This window comes from Mobula hypostoma, chromosome 4 (assembly GCF_963921235.1).
Source record: "Mobula hypostoma chromosome 4, sMobHyp1.1, whole genome shotgun sequence".
NCBI classification, from domain to species: Eukaryota; Metazoa; Chordata; class Chondrichthyes; order Myliobatiformes; family Myliobatidae; genus Mobula; species Mobula hypostoma.
The window spans coordinates 167,091,629-167,110,657 of record NC_086100.1 but is presented as its reverse complement, the minus strand read 5'-3'; the positions used below and the strand labels follow the sequence as shown (position 1 = coordinate 167,110,657).

Sequence of the window (19,029 nt, the reverse complement as noted above, 5' to 3'; positions counted from 1 at the left end):
AGCAAAATAACCCACTAGAGAATGTGGTTGCATTTATATTGGTGCCACCAATTTCTGAGTAGCTTGGTTAAAGTATACATTCATGGAATAGATTTCTGTTCATTGTTTTGTTTTTTTGCTCATTGCTTAAATAATTCTGGTCGGAACATGATTGACATTTTGAATATGGTAGGAGACCAGTTGAGCAATGACAAGATCTAAAATAATCAATGATGGCCTGTGTTGATATGGCTTCCATAACATCCATGCTCTGGACTGTGAGCAGATCATCCGACCTGTCCTTTCTACTCCGCGGAAGGTCATCAGCATTCCCGATCTTCTGCCCTCCAAAAGATGACTATACCTTTTTATATAAGACTAAAATCAACTTGCCATGGCTTTGGGTGCTGTATAAATATAAGCCTGTATTTAATTGATTGGAAGAAATGAGTTGAGTTTTTGTTTCAATGACTAACTTTTGCATTTGCAGTGCTGTGGGGCATACTGTCAAGAGGCAAACCAGCAACCTTAAAGTAGTTTATTTTGTCAACAAAGACTTTGAAAAAGAATATACAGGTGTGATGATACAAAAAGTGGAAAAAAGTGTTGAAGAAGATTATATAACCAACCTTCGAAATAACTGCTGGAAGGAACGGCAGGAGAGTAAGTTTCTTGTACTCGACTTTCTGAAACTTTAATCCTTTTCAGGGGCAATTTTAATGCAAGGTTTAAGATGATTCACTACATTTATTCAACCTGGACCCTAGCAGACTGATGTTGATTGGTTGACTAACTAAGGGGTGGGGAATGGGTGACCATCCTCCACTTTGGAGCACATATTTAGACAGAATTGATATGAGTTCTCCTCCTCCTTTCAACCTGACATTCAGCTGGTTGTTGTTTGGCACTGTTCTCCTGTGAATGAGCAGGGTAGGGTCATTTAATGTACTCTTCCACAGGAGAATCGCCACCCTGAGGTGAAGCAGGAATTCCCAGGGGATGACATTTTGGCTGAAGAAATCGGTTTACCCTCAGCCTGCTGGGGAAAATGTGAAAATGTATCAGTGACCAGAGACCCTGTAAATGCTGTGGTTCCAGGAACAACTTGAACAAAACAATTAGATATAGGAGCAGATTTAGGCCATTCAGCCCATCAAATCTGTCCGCCAAGGAACCATGCCTGTTTTCTTTTCTTAACCAATGAAGAAGCTATCAATCTTTGCTTAAGCACACCCAATAACTCGGCCTCCACCACCCTCTATGGCAATAAATTCATTACTCCGGCTGAAGCAATTCCTTATCTTCTCAATTCCAAAGGGACGTCCTTTTTATTCTGAGGTTATGCCATTGGATCCCAGACTCTGCTACCAACGGAAACATCCTCTCCACATCCGGAGGCAATTTATACCCAGTAGGTTTCAATGAGATCCCTTCTCCTGCTCCTCCATCATATCTTTCTGAACTCCCATCGAGTTTAAACCCAGAGACCTCAAACACTGGTGAAGATTTATTGGCAAGTGATTTGTCTGAATCAGAATCTGGTCAGTTCCAATAAAAAGATGCATTTGGGAACGTACACAAGATGTGAGGAATAGGGGGAAACTGGTTGTTTGGAATTTTTGGAGCTTGGTACTTTGATCCAGAGCAGCAAATTTTCTGGACAGAAAGTTGAGTTGTGGGCTTAGTGAAAATGGAAAATGTACTTGCAGCAGCACCACACACAAATCACATCATGAACAAAGCATAACATCATGTACAAAGCATTCAGAAGAACATAAACATTAATTGTCCACAATTACTACAAGATAGGACACAATTGGAACAAATAAGTCCATTTTCAAGCAAAGTCGTCATAGCGGTGCTGAACTCTAGTGATTAGGGTTTTGCTGATTCATTTAAGAACTGAATAGCTGTTCTTGAACCTGGTGGCGTTGGACTTGTATACTTCCTGCTTGGTGGTACAGTAGCTGTGAGAAGATGGGATGTCCGAATGGTGGGGATCTTGGGATGTTTCTTTCCTGAGGCAGTACCTCTCCTAGATAGTACCAATGGTAGGGAGGGATGTGCCCGTAAAGAAATTGGTGAGTTTTTCTTATGACTGCTGGGCCCAGAACAGGTCATCCAATTATATTAATGCCCAGGAAATTCAAGCTGATCACTCGTGCCCCTCACTAGCCCTCTATCCCTGTTTCTGTCTTTGTGTGTGGATGAGCCTTAGCATGCAGTGGGAGTTGATTGGGGGAGGGGGGGTTCTGGGGAGAGTAAACTGATTACAGTGCAACTGGGTGTTTGACGTAAATGGGTCCTTGCTGAAAGGCTTGTGTCCTAACTGTATAGTTAACAGAGATATGTAAAACTGAGACTTGGATAGAATATTTGACAGTTTAAGGTAAAGGGGAAGTTGGAAAGTTTTTCTTTCTCTGCAAGTGGTAGTGGGAGCGTCTGCAACTTACTTGAAAGAGGATGTTGAGACAGAAACCCTCGCCATCCTCCTAAATGGTAGTGCAGAAAGAGCTGCCTATAGGACAGTAGACAGATCTGAATAATGAGATGACTCAGGATAGTCAGTCTTGGCCAGAATAGATTGATGGGCTGAATTACCTCCTGTGCTGATCTGTCTTGATTCTGTGAATGGAAAGTAAATGGAAAAAGGATGGGATTAAGATTAGATTGACATGAATGTTATTTATTCAAGAAAATCTAGTAGTGTGTTAGAGTGAAAGATTTTAATGGCAACAGGAATGAACCACAGTGCTCTACTGGCCATTAAGATAGTGGTTAGCACAACACTTTACAGTACCAGCAACCCGGGTTCAATTCCGGACGCTGCCTGTAAGGAGTTTGTACATACTCCCCAAAGGATTCCTCTGGGTGCTCCAGTTTCCTCCCACAGTCCAAAGACATACCAGTCAGTAAGTTAATTGGACATTTTTAAATTGTCCTGTGATTAGGTCAAGATTAAATCCAGGGGATTGCTGGGCAGTGTAACTTGAAGGGCCTATTCCATGCCGCATCTCAATAAATAAATATATAAATAGTAAATTTGGCAATCCTCATTTCAAGTCCAGCTGCACCTGTCTGTACATCCCTCAGAGGCAAGTGATCACTTTTGCCTTTAATAGTCAAGAATCTGGAAGTGGGAAAATCAGAGATTGGCAACTTCATGAATGAATGGTTAAGTTCCTCTTGTTTCACAGTCCCTGATACAAGGCTGTCCAACCACAAATGAAAGTCTGGTATGTGTCAATGAGATCACATGTCAGTCTAAGCTCCACAGAACATCCTATTTACACTCAACTTTTCATCATAGGAATTGTTCTAATGAAGCATGGCTGCTGTCCCTGTAAAGTCCCTTTGGGTACAGTCTAGAGGTGTATGCAGCATCTAGAACATTGATAAAATGCACTTCCTGTGTGTGGTTGAAGAGACTTTACTAATCCTGTTTAGATTTTGTACTTTTGAAACATTTAGTGACTCTTGACAAAGTATCTAATTCTAGTGAGTTCTCGAGATAGATGTTAATGCATTCCTTGGTCATAATGTCCTGAAAGGATAGATAAATCCATTTTTTGAGATGTGGAGATTTGGTACTACAGTAATCTTTTCTTGTCCTCGTTGGTTTAAGCAATGATATGATTATAATGGCTTGTTCCTTTCCGCGCCCTGTGACACAATTGAGTGGCAACCTTGCCACTTCATTAGCGTTTTTGCTTGTTTTTTTTAATGGGGCCGAGTGGCTACCCAACACTCAAACCGGCACGGGCAAGAAGCCGGCTAGATTTGAACTCGAGACCACTTCCCTCAGTCTGCTGCGGATGCCACTACACCACCAGCTGGCTGAGTACTCCCATATAAAGGCATCCGTTAGTCTTGTGAGACCGTGGATCTGCGCCTGGAAAGTCTTCACTCTCCAGGGCGCAGGCCTGGGCAAAGTTGTGTGGAAGACCAGCAGTTGCCCATGCTGCAAGTCTCCTCTCTTCGCGACACCAATGTTGTCCAAGGGAAGGGCATTAGGACCCATACAGCTTGGCACCGGTGTCGTCACAGAGCAATGTGTGATTAAGTGCCTTGCTCAAGGACACAACACGCTACCTCGGCTGGGGCTCGAACTCACGACCTTCAGGTCGCTAGTTCAATGCCTTAACCACTTGCCCACGTGCCCACACTCACATATCAGTTTCTTGGGGGCATTCACGAAATGCAAAAGAATTGATTAAACACTACTGACAAAGAAATAATGTGCAATAGAAGACAAACTGTGCAGATATAAAAAAGCTAATAATAGATAATACTGTTGTAGAGTCATGTTGAAAGTGAGTCCATTATTGAAAGTGCATTATGTACATGTTCCTGTGTGGAATTAGAAAGCTGTGGTAAAGGGTTGGGATAAGGCAGAGGTAGAAAAAGAGCTGAACATCCTGCTCTGTTCGATACCCTGTTATCCAGACTCCAGAAATTTCTTCACCACATCACTCTACTCTTAATCATGAACATCTGGTGAAGAGTTTTCTCAGTATCTATCATTACTGGTCTTTGTACTAATTTTGTGCTATTTCTGTGAAAGGAAGTGACTATCTTTATGCGGCCAAGGTGTACCGAGATGATCGCCTTCGAAAGAGAGCGGAGCTGATGAAGATGGAAAGTTGTGAGAAGCTAGCAAAACTAAATGATTTGTATCGAGGAGGCTGAGCTGGGCTACAGGGTCTTGCCTTTTAATTTAAATGTTTATTGTACAGGGAGACATTTCAATTTATCATTATTTTAAAAAGAATAAATCTAAGTCTTGTAACCTTGAAAGCCCTGCCCTTTGGACTGATTACATGAGTGTCTGATTATAGCCAAAGCAATTTGTGATGGCTGTGTGTGCATGTGACCCCCCCCTTCACTTTATTGTATACAATACAGTGTATTCTAGATTAGCTTTTTAAAAAAGCACATGACTATAGTCGATAGAACTAATGTCAGCTAATATCATGGGTTTTATGAGCATTGGGTCTCCATTTTTAATTCAGCCGAGTGCTTGTGTTGAAGTTCACACAAGTTGGACCCCATATACCAACTGAGCTAATGAACCCAATCCATAACTGTCTTTGTGTAGTTGAAAAGACTTTCCTGACTCTCGGTTTAGATTTTGTACTTTTGAAATATTTAGTGACTCTTGACAAAGTAATCTAATTCTGGTACATTCTTGATGGATTTTAATGCATTCCTTGGTTATAATGTCCTGCAATTGTAGATAAATCCCTTTTTGAGACATGGAGATTTGTTTTGACGAGATGAATTCATTGACCAATTTTGTCACTTGCTAGTTTCAGTAAGCAATGAGGTGATTATAATGACATACTCCTTATATTAAGGATTATGTAGATGTTCTTGAGAATGTCCACTGATGCATGTATAACAGTACATTAGCCTCTTGATTTGTGAATATTGTACAGTCGTGATGTATTCTTGAGAGCTGCCTTTTGTTTCTTTTGAGCTGTGTCTAAAGATAACAGATGTATATAAATTCATGAAGGAAACTCCCTGTGCAAATTAGAATTTGTGCACTGTGTTGTGTGTGCGGGAGATTGAGCAAGGTGAGGGAACGACGTGATTTCTGAAATGAAAAATCTGACTGCCCCCTCTAATGGATTGACTTGCAGCTGGTAAATGTATCTCTCCTCTGCACTCCCAGTCTCAACATAACTCAAATACTTCAATGGCCTGTCATCATGTGTAAAATTTTACACCTTTTTCATGCACAGCTAAGGCTTTGCGGGTACTTTTATCAGACCATGAAAGTACCCAAAGCTGGTGATAAGTGGGAACAGGAGGAGAAGGAGCAGCCTGTGAAGTCTGCTTCACTATTCAATGAGACTGTGCCTGATCTTCTACCTCAACTTGCACACACTTGCCAGAGATAACCTTGGTGCCCTGAAGACGTTAATCTGAGTGAAGGAATACCTTCGCACCTTGCGCCTAAGTGGCTGAGCTTTGGAGGCTGTGACATTCTCTTGATCATTTCTGCCCAGAATAAGCCTTCGAGCATTTTAAGACCTCTTCCATAAACGTTTTGGTTTGGTGAGATCACCTCCCATTCTTTCAGCCTCTTTGGAATGTAGGTTTAGTCTTGCTATTCATTCCTCATGAGGGTGGGTGCATGGGGAAATCATTCTAGTTAATTGTTCCTGTAATGACATAGGGACCCCCCCCCCATTTCAGGCTTCTGTTTGTTAAACGTTCATCACACTCCCCATAAATAGGCCCTTCCTCAGTTAAAAGATCAGCCGCATGTAACTACAGGTGTGGTCTTACCTGTGATTATAGTAATATATATTTTATTATTGTTCTTCCAATCGCCTGCAATAGAAGTCCAACATCCATTTGCTTTCCAAATTACTTGTTACCCTGCATGTTGATTTTCCTGATGTAAGATCGTGACCGGAAATGTTGATCATTCCACAGATGCTGCCTGACCCACTGAGATCTTCCCAACAGTTTTTTTTTGCCCCACATACCAGTGTTGCAGTCTCTGGTGTTTTTAATGTATCGGGAGTCTGGGTCCCTCTGAACACTCTCAGCTCCCAGCTTTGCTGTTTAAAGAAAAAAGAAAGAAAATCTGGTTTTCTGTTTTAACGGTGAAAGTGGAAAAGTTCTTATTCCATTTGCCATCAACTTGTCCTTTGACATTGTTGTTATCTATTTAGGGCCAATGTATCCTTGGAGAATAAGTTTTGGATTTGTATCATTGGACAATGTGGAGACTTTAGACAAAAAGCTGGAGAAACTCAGTCAGGTGACATCTGTGGAGGGAATTAGATGGTTGATGTTTCAAAACCGGAAACATTGGTTATCGATTTTCATCTCTGTTGAGTTGCTGCATGACCTGTTGAGTTCCTCCATCTTTTTGTTTATGAACGTTGTGCCATAATCCAGCAATCTCTTGTTACCAAGGAGATATTACAATTAGTTGCTTCACCCAACTGATTCCGTAGACACTTGGGCTAAAGAACTGACCTTTGCTGTACTGTACTCAAAATCAGACACTTATTCTTCTCGCTTTCCAAGTATTAACCAATTCTGAATCATTCCTAATCATTAAAAATTCTAAACAAAAAAGGCCCCACATCTTGTGTTAGTGAAATTAGTAGAAACGGCTGAGATTCTAATTGCACATTTGAATTGCTGATTGTAATATATATTTAATGTACCTTTCTCTTAATCTGCATCAAATAAAAGTTATTTTAAGTGTGTAAACTGGATGGCTTTGAGTCTGGGCTTGTTTTGATGAAGGGTGACACAATCAATTTATCCTGGATCTTGCAAAATTCTTAGAAGAACGTTAGGAGTAATCCAATTAGTCAACTTTGCCATTCAGCAAGATCAAGACTAATCCATTCTTGACCTCAGCATTACTCATTCCCCCCCCCCCCCATCTTTGGACTCCTTTAGTGGAAATGCCTATTGATCCTCTGCATTTTGGGTCATGGAGCTCTGCAGCACAAGAAACAGGCCATTTCACCCTCCAGATCCTTGCTACCCCACAAAGTTACTCAGCGAGAGTGCTATACCCAGTGTCACAGCTACTGCCCGGATTGGAGAGTATTAGCTATAATGAGAGGCTGGACAAACCTGGAACTGTTCTCTCTGGAGGATCGGAGGCTGAGGGTTGTCGTGATAGAGGTTAGAGGTTCATAAAGCCTGGAACACCTAGGTAGGAATATAGAGTCTTTTTATTTCCCAGGGTGAAAATAACAAATAGTAGAGGGTATAGGTTTACAATGAGAGGGAGACAGTTGAAGAAGATTTACGAGGCACGTTTTACAGTTATGGGTACCTGGGGTGTGCTGCCATGGGAGATGGTGGAAGCAATATGATAGTGTTACTTAAGAGACATTTAAACAGATGTGGACATACAGTTAAACTTGGCATTATGGTCAGCACAGACGTGGTAGGTGGAAAGGCTGAACAGTTTATCTGCATTAGAGCTATATCCCATGCTTTAGTTAATCAAATGCCTGCCTAAATGTCTCTTTGATGTAGTGATTGTGTTTGATTCCACCACCTCTAATAAATCAAATTACTTCTCACTGTTCTCTGGGGCAGATGACCCTGGAGGGGGAAAAATCCTCTTCTGTTCTAAACGGGCAGGCACTAATTTTGGTTCCAACAACATCATTATTCAGGGGTTATGATACACTGGGGAAAAGGGGAGATACGTGAGACAGATTTCATTAAAATCCAGTCACTTAAAGCAAGTGTTCAGGTGAAGCAGGCAGTGAAGGAGAGGGTGGTAGGTTGAACAATAAGCTCTCTTGAAGGATCTCGAAGGTTGAGTGGCATTGTGGGAGGTAAGGAATTTCCACTGAGTTCCTCCAGTATATTGTTAGTTGCTCCGAATTCCAGCATCTGTAGTCTGGGATCTCCAAATACTGTAGTGCATCGATCTTCATTGCAAGAGCAAAATATCGTGCTGCAGATGCACAGAGCCACTTGCGTATGTTACGGCGTCGTGTTGACGCAGAAGTATAAACGAGGCTTTAAAGTGACCACCCCCCGACTCCCTCAGCGAACCGAAGTTTTGTGAGCAGCTTCGGTCCCAATCTAAGGATAAATGTTGGTGCCACAGGTTAAAGGTGGAGATGGGGACTTGATAAACACGAGATGCAGCAAATCCGGAGCAACACACACAAACTGCCGGGGGAATTCAGGTCAGGCAGTGTCTATGCAGATGATTAAACCCGCTTTATCAGGACTGCTTTATTTATAAAAGGGGTAAGATTTGAAGAGGAGGAAAATGGGAAACTTGACGAGTCTTCACTGCTAACAACCTGAGGCAGAAGCTATGTGCGCTGCCTGCTAGCACAGGTATCAGTGGCCAGTTGTTGTCAGCAATGTGCAAATTTTTGGGAATAGTCTGCAATTCTGGACAACACTTAAGATAGCTGGCAGCGACAGCCAGATACTGACACTAATGCGCAGACTCTGCCGCCCGACATCAGAAGGCACCCTCCGTCACGTGATGTAAGGGATCGTCCTGTATCGTCACGTGACACGGGAGTAAGCCCCGCCTAACGCCTGTTTTGCCGCGCTCTATCACGTGACCCCTGGCCAATGCTGTGCCGAGAACAGGAACAGGCCGGGTGGGCGAGCACTTCCGCTGTGAGAGATCGGTGGGTGGAGTCCGGGCGTTTGGATCTCTCTCAGGTAACCGGGAGAGCCGACTGGGATAGACGGCCCGAGCGGCCGGAGCCAGGGACAACTTTCCGTCCCTGAAGTTTCATCCCAGTGTGAGCTGGGGGGGGGGGGGTGTGGAAGACAACCGGCTACTCCCTGGAATGTTCCAGTAACCCCAGGCGATGATCAGCTGACTGGAGTCACATGAGCATCCGCTCAGCTCCGGCCCCAATGTCCGGGACCACGACCATCAACTCTACGCCCACCCTCTTCCGTGGGACCTAGAGCCCTTCTCTCCACCTCTTCCCTCGGGGCTCCCTTCCCCACCCTATGAAACATCCTCTGAGTGGCACTCTCCAGTACACCCTCCTGCAAAAACTCAGCCCGGGACAACTCCCCAGGATACCTCCCCTCCAGAATTTTCGCTCATTTCTGTTTTCCCCTCTCCCATCCATCCCACTGGACACCACCCAGTACATCTTATCCACGCCGACTCCTTCCCACCTCCCCCTTTCATGCCGGACAATCCCCTCCTCGTCAAGGTCACTATTACAAAGTTTGTAGTTAATTTGAATTTTGGAGCTAACTTTCCTTTCACCCCCCCCCCCCACGTAATTTGGATCCGGGGCTGCAGAAATTCTTCCATTAACCTATCTGATGACCACCTATTTGATCACTCGGTTTTAGTCCTTGCGCGACACATTTTTCTGATATTAAAGTATGTGCTATGTAAATGCAAATTTTTGATATAATTGATTTTGTGAATATGTTGGTAGATTTTGTGATTGGTGATTCCAAACCCTCATTAATACTTTGGTTTAGCTATGTTTTTTAGTATTTATTACAAGGGGTTAATTTCCTCCTGGACTTGACTTTTCCTATGCATTTCCCAGCTTCTGAGCTTATCTAAAATGTCCTAACTTTGATAAGTCCTGTTCACGTGTTAATCCTGTGCTTACTCACCCATTTCCTCTCCCTGAAATTCCCAGTACAGTATAAATATTTGATCTCCAATTTGGTTCTCCTATCTTGACTTAAGCCACTTACCCAGCCTTACAGTCTCTCAGCTTTATGCATTCTTAGTTATGGCCTATTGCACTTTCAGATTTTAGTTGCAGGCAAAAATAGTAGAAACTAAGGGCTTCTGGAATTTCAACACCAAACTTCTGCTTTAAATCAACACACATCAAAGTTGCTCCTGGTGAATGCAGCAGGCCAGGCAGCATCTCTAGGAAGAGGTACAGTCGACGTTTCGGGCCGAGACCCTTCGTTAGGACTAACTGAAGGAAGAGCTAGAGATTTGAAAGGGGGAGGGGGAGATCCAAAATGATAGGAGAAGACAGGAGGGGGTGGGATGGAGCCAAGAGCTGGACAGTTGATTGGCAAAAGGGATATGAGAGGATCATGGGACATGGGGCCCAGGGAGAAGGAAAGGGGGAGGGGGAACCCAGAGGATGGGCAAGGGGTATAGTCAGAGGGAGAAAAAGGAGAGTGAGAGAAAGAATGTAATTCCACGTCCCATTCCCATTCTGATATGTCTGTCCGCAGCCTCCTCTACTGTAAAGATGAAGCCACACTCAGGTTGGAGGAACAACACCTTATATTCCATCTGGGTAGCCTCCAACCTGATGGCATGAACATTAACTTCCGCTAATGCCCCACCTCCCCCCGTACCCCATCCGTTATTTATTTATATACACACATTCTTTCTCTCTCTCTCCTTTTCCTCCCTCTGACTATACCCCTTGCCCATCCTCTGGGTTTTTTTCCCCCTCCCCCTTTTCCTTCTCCCTGGGCCTCCTGTCCCATGATCCTCTCATATCCTTTTTGCCAATCACCTGTCCAGCTCTTGGATCCATCCCTACCCCTCCTGTCTTCTATCATTTTGGATCTCCCCCTCCCACTTTCAAATCTCTTACTAGCTCTTCCTTCAGTTAGTCCTGTCGAAGGGTCTCGGCCCGAAACGTTGACTGTACCTCTTCCTAGAGATGCTGCCTGGCCTGCTGCATTCACCAGCAACTTTGATGTGTATTGTTTGAATTTCCAGCATCGGCAGAATTCCTCGTGTTTGCATTCTGCTTTAAACCCTAACCGCTTGACCAGGCTTTACACAAGTCAGATTATTTCAGTGTCAACTGTTGGTTAGTATTTTTAACAATCTTCTTGAGTGCTTTGGGATGTTTACCATATTAATTCCTTTATATAAGTGTAACTAATTGTCGTAATTGGTAACTTGTAGCAGTATATTAAGTGTATGGAATGATACTTAATTCCTCACTTACCTAGTATTTATTTATTTATTGTGATACAGTGAGGAATATGTCCTTTTATAGAGCATTGATCTCTTTAATATTAAAGAAGGATAAAGACCCCGCTCAATGCGCATCTTATAGACCAACATCCTTGTTAAATGTTGACTCTAAGAGTTTTTCTAAATTATTAGCAAATAGACTAGAAAAAGCGCTTCCTTATATTATTTCAGAAGACCAAACGGGTTTTATTAAGAATCATTACTCTTTTTATAATATTCGTACACTTTTAAATATTGTCTATACCCCATCACAAAACGATCCTGAATGCGTCATTTCCCTAGACGCTGAAAAAGCCTTTGACAGGGTCAAATGGCCCTACTTATTTAAGGTGCCTGAAATGTTTAACTTCAGCCGGAAATTTGTATCCTGGATCAAATTGTTATACTACTCTCCTATGGCCTCAGTTCGTACTAATACTCAAAACTCACCTTTTTTCCCTCTTTTTCGAGGTACCAGACAAGGGTGTCCTCTTAGCCCTTTATTATTTGATATAGCATTAGAACCACTTGCAATTGCTGTTTGAGAATCTCCTCACATTATTGGTATAACTCGTGTGTTAAAGTCTCATAAAGTATCACTTTATGCTGATGACTTAATCTTATGTATTTCTAATCCTCAAAAATCTATCCCAGCAGCTTTAGATTTATTAGCAAAATTTAGCCTTTTTTCAGGATACAAATTAAATCTTAATAAGAGTGAACTTTTCCCTATTAATAAGCAAGTTCCCTTATATCAGAACCTGCTGTTTAGATTGGTTAATAATCATTTTTCATATCTTGGGATTAAGATTACCTGTAAACATAAGGATTTATTTAAGACTAATTACTTACCCTTAATTGACCATATTACACAACTTTCCTTTAAATGGTCTCCACTTTATTTAACTTTGACTGGTTGTATTAATGCTGTTAAGATGTTTATTCTGCCAGAATTTTTATATATATTTCTGGCATTACCGATTTTTGTTCCAAAATCCTTTTTTGATAAAGTAGACTCTGAAATCTCTTCATTTATTTGGCAAAATAAAAACCCGAGGTTGGGTAGAATACATCTACAGAAAGTTAAGAGAGATGGAGGCTTGGCATTACCTAACTTTAGATTTTATTACTGGGCAATTAATATTCGTCACATGAAATTTTGGCTACTTGACCAAGATACACTACCCATCCCTAAATGGGTAATATTGGAATTACATTCTGTTCCAGGCTATGCACTTGGCTCTACATTAGGATCTTCTCTTCCTTCGGATTTGAAACGCTATAAGCAGGTTTGCAACCCGATAGTTAAACATACCTTACGTATCTGGTTTCAATTCCGAAAATTTTTCGATCTTAATCAATTCGTGCTAGCGATTCCTATTATTGGCAATATATTTTTTCTCCCCTCCTCTACGGACCGTGCCTTTCAAATTTGGAAGACTAACGGTATATCACGGTTTTCGGACTTATTTTCAGATGGCTCCCTTATATCTTTTGAACAGTTATCTAACAAATACAATTTACCAAGAACACATTTTTTTTAGATATTTGCAAGTTAGGAATTTCCTAAATACCATACTTTCTTCCTTTCCGGCATTAACCCCTACAAATATTTTAGATGCTATCATCAACCTCAACCCCTGTCAGAAAGGTGTAACGGCTACTATTTATAATACCATCATGAAATTTAGGGAAGCTGCATTCGACAAGATTAGGACTGACTGGGAAAAGGAATTGGGTCTTACTATCCCAGCTGAGGACTGGGCCTATATTTTACAACTTGTTAATACTTCCTCTTTCTGTTCCAAACACTCCTTAATTCAATTTAAAGTTGTCCATAGAGCACACATGTCTAAAGGTAAATTAGCTCGTTTTTATTCTCATATTAACTCTCTTTGCGATAGATGTCATGGGGAGATAGCTTCCTTGACCCACATGTTTTGGTCTTGTCCTACTCTGGAAACTTTTTGGAAAGACATTTTTAATATTATCTCAAAGGTTTTGAATAGTGATATTTCTCCCCATCCTATTACTGCTATTTTTGGATTACCTAAAACTTCTAGTAATTTACCCCCCTCAGTGCGTAGAATGATTGCATTGCAATGTGGATAAATGTGAGGTTATCCACTTTGGTGGCAAAAACAAGAAAACAGATTATTATCTGAATGGTGGCCGATTAGGAAAAGGGGAGGTGCAACGAGAACTGGGTGTCATTATACACCAGTCATTGAAAGTGGGCATGCAGGTACTGTAGGCGGTGAAAAAAGTGAATGGTGTGCTGGCATTTATAGCAAGAGGATTCGAGAACAGGAGCAAGGAGGTTACTACTTCAGTTGTACAAGGCCTTGGTGAGACCACACCTGGAGTATTGTGTGCAGTTTTGGTCCCCTAATCTGAGGAAAGACATCCTTGCCATAGAGGGAGTACAAAGAAGGTTCATCAGATTGATTCCTGGGATGGCAGGACTTTCATATGATGAAAGACTGGATCGACTAGGCTTATACTCGTTGGAATTTAGAAGATTGAGGGGGGATTTTATTGAAACGTATAAAATCCTAAAGGGATTGGACAGGCTAGATGCAGGAAGATTGTTCCCGATGTTGGGGAAGTCCAGAATGAGGGGTCACAGTTCGAGGATAAAGGGGAAGCCTTTTAGGACCGAGATTAGGAAAAACTTCTTCACACGGAGAGTGGTGAATCTGTGGAATTCTCTGCCACAGGAAACAGTTGAGGCCAGTTCATTGGCTATATTTAAGAGGGAGTTAGATATGGCCCTTGTGGCTACAGGGATCAGGGGGTATGGAGGGAAGGCTGGGGCGGGGTTCTGAGTTGGATGATCAGCCATGATCATACTGAATGCTGGTGCAGGCTCAAAGGGCCGAATGGCCTACTCCTGCACCTATTTTCTGTGTTTCTATGTTACTTTAATGGCGAAAAGATGTATTCTACAACATTGGAAGGAGATTAATGCCCCAACTACGTTTTTTTGGTTCTCTCAAACGATATTATGTCTAAATTTGGAAAAAATCGGAAGTAATCTTTATGAGACTTCAGTTAAATTTGAACAGACCTGGAGATCATTTATTCAATATTTTCATTTAATGTAACTTTTTTTTCTCTCTGACCATACATACATTCCCTTCATGGATTTTATCTGTTATTAGCGGAGGTTGGGTTTGAGGACGTGATTGTTTAATTTGTTCACGTCTACTATTTACCTAGTTAGCCTATTGCTTTGATTTGTTAGGTTAGTTGCACGGTAGGTTTTTTTTCTCGTTCTACTGGTATGTATGGAAAATTAGTATACAATTATATTACCTTGTTATTCTATAACTTACGTTGTTTGCATTTTTTTGTATTAATATTACTTGTATATTTATATCCTAACAATGTATTGGTTGCTATATGTTTTACTCTTTGTGTACTAATTCAATAAAAAGATTTAAAAAGAAAAGAAAGAAAGAACCTGGGTTGCTGGTGCTGCACTGTGCTAACCACTATGCCACTGTGTCACCATACTCAAATGTCTTCAATTAATACATTTTGTGCATTATTTTTAAATTAGCAGTAGTGCACATAAGACAGGATCAGAGTTAGGCCAATTGGCTCACCAAGTCTCCTTTGCCATTCTATCAAGACTATCCCTCTGAACCCCAATTTCCTGCATTCTCCCTGTAACCTTTGACACCCTAAGTAATCAAGAGCCTACAGTATCTAACTCCAGTTCAAATATACCCAATGACTTGGCCTCCATAGCCATCAGTGGCAATGGATTCCACAGATTCACCACAGGAGAAATTTGAAAGAAGCTGTGCTAGGATTAACCTATCCCAGCACTTCAGTAAGGTAGATGAATGAGAGGACAAGCGAACTGAGATGGGATAATCCTGAACCTTTTGCAGCAAACTTTAGCCATTGGCATAAAACCACCCTAATATGGGAGATAGCAGGAACAAGAAAGAAAATATATGTCCCATTTGTGATACTATGGCAACTTGCACTTGCGTAGCACCTATAATATGATTTTAAGGCACTTCTGTAGAAGGTGTTAACAAATAAAATTTGACACTAAGATGGTTAGGCTCTTTCTGTATTTTTTTCTAGTAGGCATTTATTCAGAACATCTAAAAGGAGAAGTTTGGGAGGGCAGGAAAATTTCTAGGGCTTTGGGAAATAAGGTGGCTGAAATTGGAACTGAAGGAGCACATCTACAAGTGATCGTGTAGTGAGATGTTTGCAAGGCACAGGCAACAAATCACAAGTAAAACTATTTTAAAAACGCAAACAACAGGAATTCTGCAGATGCTGGAAATTCAGGCAACACACATTAAAGTTGCTGGTGAACGCAGCAGGCCAGGCAGCATCTCTAGGAAGAGGTGCAGTCGACGTTTCAGGCCGAGACCCGAATTCCTGTTGTTTGTCAGGACTAACTGAAGGAAGAGTTAGTGAGAAATTTGAAAGTGGGAGGGGGAGGGGGAGATCCAAAATGACAGGAGAAGACAGGAGGGGGAGGGATGGAGCCAAGGGCTGGTAGGAAGAGGTACAGGCGACGTTTCAGGCCAGCTCTTGGCTCCATCCCTCCCCCTTCTGTCTTCTCCTATCATTTTGGATCTCCCCCTCCCCCTCCCACTTTCAAATCTCTTACTAACTCTTCCTTCAGTTAATCCTGATGAAGGGTCTCGGCCTGAAACGTCGACTGCACCTCTTCTTAGAGATGCTGCCTGGCCTGCTGCATTCACCAGCAACTTTAATGTGTGTTACAAGTAAACTATTCTGTTTTTTCAAACTTGCTTTCATTGCTGAACACATCATCAGAATATTGTTTCTTTGAAGTTAAGTTCTTGCACTCTTTGTTTCTGTGCTTATTGATTAGTTGATGAGTGAACATAGGTTATGTAATTGCAAGAAAGAAATATAGGAAATGCTCTTTTTTGTTTCAGAATTGAGTTTACTTTGTGTGAGAAAAGATGGCAGATGTAAGTAAAATTTTAATAAATTGCTAAGAGAAAGTTGCCTGAATTTATTGTTAGTTAAAATGTATGATAATATATTTTATATATAATATAGGTTATATATAATAATGCTTTTACTTAGCACTTTCATGCAAACAAAGACTTCACCTATTCTCTGATGTACATTTACTGCACTTTTATATGGAACCTGAACGAAACAGTCATTGTCACAAACGAGAAAATTTGCAGTTGCTAGAAATCCAAGCAACACACAAAATGCTAGAGGAATTTAGCAGGCTAGGCAGCATTTATGTTAAAGAGTAAACAGTCAACTTTCCAGGCCGAGACCCTTCATCAGGACTGGAGGAAAAATGATGAGAAGTCAGAGTAAGAAGGTGGGGTGGGGGAAGAAATACAAGGTAGTACGTGATAGGTGCAACTGGGAAAGGGGCAGTAAAGAACTGAGAATTTGATTGGTGAAAGAGACAAGGGCCTGGAGACAGGGGAATCTGATAGGAGAGGACCGAAGGCCAGAAGGACAAAGGGAAGGAGGAGGAACACCAGAGGGAGGTGATGGGCAGGTAAGGAGATGAGGTGAGAGAGGGAAATGTGAATGGGGAATTGTGAAGGGAAGGGGGCAGTTATCGTTCCCAGCGCTGTAATCTATTTAGCCGTTAGAAGTAGACAGAATTTGATATATTTTTGTGTGACATTTGTGAAGTACATTTGCAAAGCATACAGTTTTAATTTCTTATTCAAATCCAGAATTTGAATAATTTTATTGATTTATTTTATGATAATGATAGCTAGTTTCACTGTTAGGCTTAACTTTAAATTTCTTTGGTGATGCATGCAGTGTGTAAACAAAATACCTTTGGGATAAGATTTAATTGTTTTGTGCCATACCTGAAAGTTATTGATTTATTCCTTCTCGCTCTCTTTCTGCTTATTTTGCATTCCCTCTTCAATCAGTCGTAATTTCATTCAGTTAAACATTGGGTAGATTGGACCTGATGCTTTGCTTGTTCCAGTTAACTCCATCCTTCTCAAGCTGTGGGTCTTAGCGTGGTCATACCTTTGTATATGCTATTGTTTGGAGTTTTCATGCTTATCTTTCTAATCGTCACAGTGAAGGGAATGAAACAACATTTTTAGTTGCTGGTGTAAAACCTGTAATAAAACCACAACTGCACTATGGTGCCTTTCAAATATGTGGTCCATTGAAATTAGCAAATCACGTCTTACAATCAGAGAACGCTGAGAAACGGCTTCTGTATCATGGTGTGTAGCAGGAGATGCACTTCCACCCGTGAGTGGGTAGATTAGGTTAACTAAAGTTCTGCTGTTCCTGCCCCTCTGCACTGTTTATTCAGCCTTGTTCACCTGTTCATTGAGCCCCATGTCTCCAGTTTTAAAAATTGTGTGCAAATCCCTTCCTGGGTCAGTTCCCTCCTAAATCAAACCACTTCCAGTGTGACAACATGTGCAAAGTGAGAGAAGAATGAATGCAGCTGTTAGCCAAAACAGTGGTAGCAACTGAATCGCAAACAAAAGATAGCAGAGGTTTCACATGGTTATGCAGTGTTTTTTAAAATCTCCTTTACTTACAAGGAAGCGGGTCAGAATCACAGATTTCATCCATCATTTCCCTCCCCACTAATTTTTCTAAAATACAAGCTATACCTTTAAACTTAAAGCTCTAGGTTGTTGATGTTAATGCATAAAGAATATGCTGTCGTGATTGCAAGTTTTAAAAACTGGTTTTGCATAGTGACTGCAGGTAATTAACTGTAAGCTAACCATTTACTGTATATAAGAAGTAAGGTCTTTGGTGGTTCTTCTAACACTTGAGCATTCTAAAATTTAAACTTGAATTATTGTTTCATTTTGAAAAATTGCTGTATACTTGTATTGTAAACAAACCAAAATAATTGTGGTTTTCTTTTTTACAGGACTTGAAGAGATACCTTTACAAACAGTTGCCTAGGTAAAAGCATAAATTTTCCTTAATCTGTAAATCTGTTTCTAAGTTACTATCATAATGATGATAATAATAGCAGATTGGATTTATTAAATAGGCCTTAACTGTTATTTTTTGCATTAATTTTTTATTATATTATAAAATAATTTGTTCTCCCAAAAATTCCATTTCTTATCTTTTCTGGTCATTTTATCAGAATTTAAGAACTTGCTATGAAGGAAGTAGCAGTCTATTACGGATATACAAACCCCGTTTCCAGAAAAGTTGGGATATTTTCCAAAATGCAATAAAAACAAAAATCTGTGATATGTTAATTCACGTGAACCTTTATTTAACTGACAAAAGTACAAAGAAAAGATTTTCAATAGTTTTACTGACCAACTTAATTGTATTTTGTAAACATACACAAATTTAGAATTTGATGGCTGCAACACACTCAACAAAAGTTGGGACAGAGGCATGTTTACCATTGTGTTACATCATCTTTCCTTTTAATAACACTTTTTAATCGTTTTGGAACTGAGGATACTAATTGTAGTAGATATGCAATTGGAAATTTTGTCCATTCTTGCTTGATATAAGACTTCAGCTGCTCAACAGTCCGTGGTCTCTGTTGTCTGATTCTCCTCTTCATGATGTGCCATACATTTTCAATAGGAGATAGATCT

General features: G+C 40.9%; 2 protein-coding genes across 3 annotated transcripts in view; both read left to right on the top strand.

The window, feature by feature from the left end:
• Positions 1–7,217, top strand: part of dnajb14 (DnaJ heat shock protein family (Hsp40) member B14) — a 38,153-nt gene extending 30,936 nt beyond the window's left edge. The window contains exons 7-8 of the mRNA XM_063046915.1: positions 470–642; positions 4,544–7,217. Coding sequence (XP_062902985.1) covers positions 470–642; positions 4,544–4,668 — 298 coding nt within the window. The 3' untranslated portion in view covers positions 4,669–7,217. The remainder of the gene's footprint in view (positions 1–469; positions 643–4,543) is intronic.
• A 1,867-nt stretch (positions 7,218–9,084) lies between these two features.
• Positions 9,085–19,029, top strand: part of lamtor3 (late endosomal/lysosomal adaptor, MAPK and MTOR activator 3) — a 39,497-nt gene continuing 29,552 nt past the window's right edge. The window contains exons 1-3 of one of the 2 annotated variants that reach the window (XM_063046913.1): positions 9,085–9,168; positions 16,369–16,404; positions 18,333–18,367. In XM_063046913.1, coding sequence (XP_062902983.1) covers positions 16,396–16,404; positions 18,333–18,367 — 44 coding nt within the window. In that variant the 5' untranslated portion in view covers positions 9,085–9,168; positions 16,369–16,395. Of the gene's footprint in view, positions 9,169–11,199; positions 11,280–16,368; positions 16,405–18,332; positions 18,368–19,029 lie in introns of those variants that run through there. The other variant, XM_063046914.1, reaches the window with a different exon arrangement.